The sequence below is a fragment of the Ascaphus truei genome, chromosome 6, assembly GCF_040206685.1.
Source record: "Ascaphus truei isolate aAscTru1 chromosome 6, aAscTru1.hap1, whole genome shotgun sequence".
NCBI classification, from domain to species: domain Eukaryota; kingdom Metazoa; phylum Chordata; class Amphibia; order Anura; family Ascaphidae; genus Ascaphus; species Ascaphus truei.
In genome coordinates this window covers 108,921,298-108,929,593 of record NC_134488.1, presented here as the reverse complement: position 1 = coordinate 108,929,593, position 8,296 = coordinate 108,921,298, and the positions used below count along the sequence as shown (strand labels likewise).

The following is an 8,296-nucleotide window of genomic DNA, read 5'->3' as shown; positions in this document are numbered from 1 at the left end:
TTTTAAAGCACAAGCCCCGCCCCCTGCACGTTTCCCCCGCCCCTCTCTCCCTTCAATTCGCTACTTCTGTCCCCGCCGCTGGTGACCACTGATTAAACACCGCAGGGAGGGGGTGTACACACGGGAACTGCCCAGGCATTCGTCCAACCGATCCCTCCGACCCCCCTCCGATCCCTCCGACCCCTCGTTCACCTCCACTCCCCCCTCTCTTGCCACCAACAAAGATGGCGCCTCCTCCCTCCCCACAGGTGTGAGGAAGGTTGCTTGTCACCACCTCGCTGTCACAAGGAGCCCCCCTGCAGATAACATAGGGGGTGTCGGGGAAGCTTGTAGGGAGCTTGAATGCTGTCATTTGTGTGTGTAGGATTGTGTTAGTGTCAAAGGAGAGAGGCCACTTGCCCGTCACAAAGATGGCGTAGCCAAGTTGCGGTGGAGAAGCCTCAGTCCCTCCTATGGGCGGCCCTTCAGGGTCCCCCCACATGTGTGATCATGTTTGTTTTGCTCAGAGCACTCACTGCTTCTGAGAAGCCAATCCCGTAGAAAGAGGCTTGGATGATGGCAAGACATTCACCTGCCATGGGAAACTTTATTATTGTTGTTGTGCGTTATACTTCTATAGATCTGATCTGTAGAAAAGTAACAGGTGTATTCATTGTATCACCCTCTCTATCCACCTTTAAGACCCACCTTAAGATACACTTGCTTACAGAATCATATGAGTAGCTCCATGGCTAATACTATACACTTGATACATAAAGCTTGGGCCTCTGCAGACGCACTTATCAGAATGCCGTCCTACTGTCTCTGTACATTCTTCCTACCTACCAATAAAGCTCTTCGGAGCAGGGACTCCTCTTCCGAAATGTTACTTTTATGTTTGAGGCATTTATTCCCATGACCTGTTATTTATATTATTTGTTATTTATATGATTGTCGCGTATTAATACTGTGAAGCGCTATGTACATTAATGGCGCTATATAAATAAAGACGTACAATACAATAACACCGTCCAATATATGGCATCTGAAACTATGTTCACTTTGGTTCATCTGTTAGGCCTTGTCCAGGGTGGCGCTGAGTGGGCAAACTCACACTCGCCAAGATGAGATACATTGCGACAATGTGTGTGGAAATGCAATAGGTTCAATCTGGGCTACAGTAGGTACAGGTCACAAAACATCTTTTCCTGTATTGTGTGTTATTTTTCCTTATATAGTGCTGACCATATACATAGATGCTGTACATATAATTTTGCAGGCACCGATATGCCCCGATGAGCCCCCAATCTAACTTTGGTGCCTGTGAGGCATAGAGATAAAGGAATTTGCTTTTGGTCAGAAGGAGTTTTTGACCCTGGGGTTCGGAGCCTTAACTCACTGATAATAATACTTGGTAAACCCACCCCAGATATGCCCCGTAGGGTCAATAAGCTGATTGATCATTTGCTGACAGCAGCACGCTGTGCTACTGTGCTACTGCGCTTCATGGGAAGCGAATTCCGCCTCCCCCACTCCAAGTTTTTAAAGACAAGGTGAGACATATAATGGAGATGGAAAAGCTGACAGCAATTCTAGACAATTCTTTGCCCAGATTTCTGAAAATATGGATATCGATATTCCCTGATAAATATCCATCAGAACAGCAGTTGGGTACGTAGAAGAGGGGAGAAATAGAAAGGCTTCCCAATTTAATTGTTGTTTAATTTAATGGTTGTTGCCCTGTTATTTACAAGTCCATATCTGACAGATATAAACCCTTGTTTTTTGAAATAATTGTATGACTGTAAAACTTGTTTCCCTGTTTACCCCCTCCCTGCTTTTGTTGTTCCCCCTCCCGGCCTTCTTTTTATATTTTTGTACCCTTATCCATTTCTCCTTTTCCAAAAAATTAAAAAAAGGTATCACCTAAAACTGATGTACTCATTTAGGCTGCGCTTATAGTGCCGGCTACAGCGGCGCGACGTTGCGTCAAAACAAATGCATTGCCGCCATCGCGTGCGCTTATAGTAAGCGCGACACAACGGATTGGTCGCGATCGTTGGAAGTCATCTCTATTTGATTTTCCAGCGACCGTCGCCTGACCGTCACGTCGCCGGCACTATAAGCGCAGCCTTATTCTGCACTATCAAAACTGGACTAACACGGCTATTTGTACTTAAGACATAAAAAAGGGAATTTTAGTAGAAAAGTGATGATTTATTGATTAGTGAGACTCAACTGAAATTAATCGGACTCCTGATTAGAGATGGGCGCATCCGCCCACATCCTTTTCCTGGATTTCCTCACATCCCCCATACCACCTCCCACCCCCCCCCCCCAACATTCGTTTCGCGGGTTCAAATCCACAAATGGATTTGGTCGGTTTTAATCCATGCGGATTCATCAAATGGTGGATACAACCCGTGGACGGATTTGTAGAGTCCAATCCGCGGATTTAGTAATCCGTTGGTGGTTTCTTAAGAATCCACCAATGGATTGTTGAATCCGTGGATTGCATTCTACAAATCCGTCCACGGGTTGCAGAATCCACAGAGTGTATTGGTAATAATCTGCAAAACGCGAATCGCCCCTTTTTGAGATTGATCAGCGGAAATCCACAGACCAAAGAAACCAGCCGATTCGCGGCGGTTCCAAATCCGCCAAAAAAATTCACCCCTCTATACACCTGCTGCTAAAAATCTGTAAAACTGACGCCAAAAATCAGTGTAATGAATATGGCAAAAAAGTATTACGTATTTTAATCAATCTGGCACATCAATGGTTAATGTTGTCATGGAAAAACTCAGTCCACACGTATTATGTTTTAGGCAAAAGCAATCTGTTGAGAAACTTTATTGCAGCGGCTGCTTACAAGAGTACATTAACATATTAAATCAAGACATGCGTCTGATCTAACATAATGCACTGGACAATAGGCTCTAAGTAAGATATCTTATACCAGAAAAAGGGTCAGGCATACATAATTTTGCAATGGCCGCCCAGATTAGATATATATTGTGACGGATTGAGGGAAGATATTACTCATTTGAGGAACTTCCGTGGGTGAAGATTGAGACAGCTAGGTAGCTGTGTGTATTAACCCTTGTCACATATACAAGACACATGCTCACAGGTGTGCCGTTCATGACAATCAGTGACACTTGACATGTCTGTTGTGTACTCAGTTATGCGAACTAATAACTAATATCCAAATTTCCCTAGGAATTATTATGAAAACAATAAAATCAAGCACACCAAAAATAAGGAGAATTCAATAAGTAGCAAAAAATGTCATTTTCATTACTTAAAAAAAAGTCACAGTAGCCTCCAACGTTTCAGTGCATACAAGTACCTTCATCAGGCTTGCATGTACCGAAACGTTGGATGATAATATGACTTTTTAAAGTCATTAAAATGACCTTTTTGCTACATATTGAATTCTCCTTATTTTTGGTGTGCTTGACTTTATTTTTTCATGATTACTACTTCTTTTTTGTCTTTGCACCCAACTTTTACATTTTTGCATTACTTTAGACCCCTGGCAGGGGCATCCCAAGTGGCTGGACCTGATTCTCTATTTTTCCTAGGAATTATTAGCCATTGGGAAATATAAAAGTGTGTTTCTTTGCAAATTGTTGCATGGTTTAGTGTGTCAAATAAACATTATACATCTATAAGTATCATGCTTGGAGTGTCTGTATCTGACTTCTCTATAACCCCATCTCTTCCAGCAAAGGTTAATTCCTTAGGCTGGGTCCCCAGTGTCAGCTGCAGTGAGCGCTATGGCGTGCGCTGCGGGAACAAGATCCATCCCTCAATGGGGCCGGGCCCAGTACCTCCCTGCGTGCGCGTGTACAAATCACGATGCGCGACCACATTTTGTAAAGACAAGTACTTTGTCTTTAGGCTACGGCCCCAGTGTACACTGCTGCATGCGCGCCTGGCGGCGCGTGCACGTGTGAAAGTTGCGGTCTCTGGTTGAGCTTTTAGTGCGGAGCAGGAGATCCGATAAGGGGGGGGGAGGGGGAAAGGGCATTGCGGGGGCGCTCCATGACATCACGCTGCTGTTTCGCCCTCATTGGCTGAACCGCCGCCATCACGTGGCCAGCGCTCCGTCGCCACAAGAAAACACAAAAATCTGGTTGGCAGAAAATGTGGTCACCATCGCGACCGTTACATGCGCTTGCAGGCAACTACTGGGACCGGCCCCATTTAGGGGCGGATCTTGTCCCTGCAGCGCACGCCGTAGTGAGTGCAGCAGTAGACACTGGGGCAGGGACCTTACTAGTGGCGACAGAAACATGGCAACGTCACAGCAGTTGTCCAGCCAATGAGGGTGAACCAGTCGCGTGACGTGATGGCCGCGCTCCCTCCACGCACCCCCGTCGCAATTTTGTCTTTCTCCTCACAGATCACGGCTTGACAAGGTGCACGCGCCACCAGGCGCTCTGACCCCAGCGTGTGCGGAGTGACTGGGGCCATAGCCTAAGGCTGCGGCCAGGGTGAATGAGAGCCCGCTGGCGCTCATTTTGCTTGAGGGATTTGTGGCCAGCCAGTTGTGTGCTCGAAGGGGGGGGGAGAGGGGTGTTGGCGGGGGACGCGGCCATGACATCACGGAGCTGAGGACGAACCGCTCACGTGACGCACCTGCGAGCGGCAGAAACAAATTTATTTGTCTCTGCAAGCAGCTGAGCGCCATGCCTGGACAAACACATTGTAGCAAAGTGTTTGATCACACCGAGTGCAAGCGTGTGCGCGCCTGCTCAGCATCACCCTGGCCACAGCCTAATTCACCACCAGAGGATGCAGATATTGGGACGTCAGCTGCAACACCAGGGGGCAAATATGGAACAACAACAAAAAACGGCATCCAGATTTATCAGAGAAAATGAATTCCACTGAAATCAATGGGATTGTTAGCGTTGATTGATATGGTGTTTTTTGTGATGTAATAATAAAGCAGACAAGACTAACTCAGGGTATCAATTGTGATTCACAGGAAACGTTTAATAGCATTCATAGGTTGTTATTTACTACAGGCTTTCAACTGCAGAAACGCCAATGGGGCATAATAACCAGTGCAAAAAATCCTATTCTTACATCCCTGATATTCCCTTCTCAATGCCCCCCCTGGGGTCCCCGCACTACTATTCCCTTCCCAATGCCCCTCCTGGGGTCACAGCCCTGGTATTCGCTTCCCAATGCCCCGCCTGGGGTCACAGCCCTGGTATTCGCTTCCCAAAGCCTTTCTGTGGTCGCACCTCTGCTATTCGTATCCCTGTGCCTCTCTTAGGTCACGTGCCCAGAGTCTCCGTCGACCCCAATGGAAGAAACCATCTGACAGGAGACGAGGGGGCGGGCCGTTGCCATGGCAAAGCTTGCGACGAATGTACTGAACCGGAGGGTGGGAGGGAGAATATCACCGGGGCGGAAGTGACGTACGGTATGCGGAAGTTTTGAAGTGTTTGGCCATGGAGTCAGACGGTCACAAGGTGAGGGGCGCCGCGCTCAGTGTTATGGCGGGGTTACGGCGGTATAACGGGGGAGGTTCCCCAGCACAGGGCATTAAAAAGCTGCCGGGCGGAACAGGATATATATTTTAGTCTTAACAGACAGGTTATGAGCAGGGAAGAAGCCTGACAGTGCAGGGCCTTATATCGGGGCAGGGGGCGCTGAGGAGATCGTGTGCCTTTTATTTTGTAGGGTTAAAGGGACACATAGGGGTCTGAGCTTCACAAGTTCAACTTTCAAGATACACATAAAAAAAAAAATAGCCCTGCCTATAACCCTTTAGCTGTCAGAGGGTGGGCAGTAATGCGTTGTTGGCGCCTCTGACAGCTAAAGGGGTTAAATAGCTTTGACCTGTTATGTCTGTGTGCTAAGTTATATACACCTGACGAAGAGACCCTCTGGCATGAAAGGTTGTTGTCACGAGCAGCTATTGTCATTGAAAAGTCAATTGTCTTGGAGGTTCCCTGCACCTTTTGGTTGAGTGTCTGTTCCTCTGCATATTCTCTCTCCCCCCCCAATCCGCCCCTGCAGATAAAGCAAGATCTTCATCCCTTTGTTTAACAGGAATTCATCTTCTAGGCCAGTGTTTTCCCAACTCCATTCCTCAGGGAACCCCAACAGGTCAGGTCTTAAGGATATCCCTGCTCCAGCACAGATGGGTCAATCAGCGGCTCAGTCATTTTCACTGAGCCACCTGTGCTGGAGCAGGGATATCTTTAAGACCTGACCTGTTGGGGTTCCCTGAGGACTGGAGTTGGGAAACACTGTTCTAGGCTATAGTATTCTTCCAAAATTATCAGGAAGCAGGAACACTGGGATTCCTAACAGGGTTGAAGCAATAAGTCATTACAGATGTTCAGTACCCATGAGAAAAGAACATTTATTGTTGTGAACCTTAATAAAAAGAAATGTATACATATATTTGTTTCTAATACTTTATGGTGGAAGAAACACTTGGATAAAGTCTTCTAAATTTTTGCAAAAAGTGGGGGGCAAATGAAGTAAAGGGCTGTACACAAATATGATGATGCTTGTGCCAAACGAATAATAGAAATCGGACTTATGAAAACGAATGTAAGAATTTGGATAGTATGAAAAACATGAAATATACAGTAGTCCATAAATATGTACAATTATTCAGCCATTCTGCAATAAAGGAAGTACCCAACACCTGCTGTAGCTTCAAAATTCAACTACTTTTTTGTAGTATATGAAACAGATCGATATCCAGAAGTGATGAGACCTTTCCACAAAATTGATTTCAAATTGTGCTTTTTTCTTGCATGCCAGACGTAGCGGTGACAGTTATTGTATTTTTAGCCTTGATGTCCCATTTAATATACTTCTTGTTTGCTGTTTGTTTTTTAGGAGACCAGTAGTCATAGTGGGGTTTCCTTTAAATATTCAAGTATAAATAGATACTGTACTTTCACATTTAAGGTCTTTTATACTACTGTTCCAGCACACAATGGAGTATGTATCAAGAAAGAGGTCTGCGCTGATGCATTTGCTTAAAAACATAATAGTTTCTCTGTCTGAAATGCCATGTTTATTAAGTGTATCTCTACGGTTGTAGAATTTGGCCCATGCTGCTCTAAAAATAAAAAAAGACTTGCGCTGCTACCTTTTACAGTGACAGAGAGAACAAACAATTTTTTTTTTAAAGAAAAGTAATGCAGATGGCGCATTTCTTAATACATTGACTTGCGCAAATGTAACTGCGTGCAAACTCCTCCCACGTGGTTCATAAATCCCTCATCTCAAGTATACCCCAAAATAGCGCAACTTAAACGCTACATATATGCTGTCTGGCGCAGGTATTTTTTTTTATCGCGACTTGCGTGTTAATGAAGACTTTGCGCTTATTTGTGCTTTGATTCATAGAGTCCTTAAATGTAAAATGGATGACATTGTCATTGTGTTTTTTTCTTTTTATTGCTATCCCACTTGCAGGTAGTATTTGAAAAAGAGGGCGTCTTCCTTCACACCAGTGCCAAGAGGCAGCAGGATCAGGACTCCTTGATCCCAGGGGTTATCCGTGTTATTGAAAAAGTAAATCTAAAAAAAAAAAAATGGTCTGCAATGTTCTCTATAATATCTCTCTATAATATCTCTCTATATATAATCTCTCTATATTATCTCTCTATCACTATATATAATCTCTCTCTCTCTATATATATTTTCTCTCTATATATCTCGCTTTATAGATTAGATATATATAATCTATCTCTATATACTGTATAATCTCTCTCTTTCTATATATCTCTATCTCTATCTATATATAATCTCTCCCTATCTATATCTCTCTCTAGCTATATATAATCTATCTATATTTATATATAATATCTCTTATATGGAACAAAGCGACCGTTGCGCTCTTGTATGTATGTACTGTATGTCTTTATATAGGGCCATTAATGTACATAGCGCTTTACAGTAGTAATAAAACATGCTGAGCAAACTTTTCTATAGCTCCTGTATGTAAAGGGTATTGCAGTCTGCAATAAAAGGAGTTCCTCATGTCTGATAAAGCGTCTACAATTCTTCACAATCTCTTAATTTGCTTATTTGTGTCCCAGCACAAATAAAGGTTATGTTTCCATCAGATGATTAATGTGAATTGTTGCTTGTTAATTAGAGATGGGCAAAACTTTTGCGTATTTGGCAAACTGCAAAAATCACCAACTGGGAATATCTAATTTAACGTTATTCATCAAGCTTTATTATGGGTTATTGCAACTGAACGATTAGGAGAGCACTTTGATACCAACGCTTGTGCGTATTTTGCAAAAATGGTTAGTGGTTT

General features: G+C 44.1%; 1 protein-coding gene across 1 annotated transcript in view; it reads left to right on the top strand.

Annotated features, from left to right (window-relative positions):
* Positions 1-5,360: 5,360 nt before the first annotated feature.
* The window catches only part of TBC1D17 (TBC1 domain family member 17), a 42,563-nt gene continuing 39,627 nt past the window's right edge, over positions 5,361-8,296 (top strand). The window contains exons 1-2 of the mRNA XM_075605713.1: positions 5,361-5,471; positions 7,444-7,542. Coding sequence (XP_075461828.1) covers positions 5,451-5,471; positions 7,444-7,542 — 120 coding nt within the window. The 5' untranslated portion in view covers positions 5,361-5,450. The remainder of the gene's footprint in view (positions 5,472-7,443; positions 7,543-8,296) is intronic.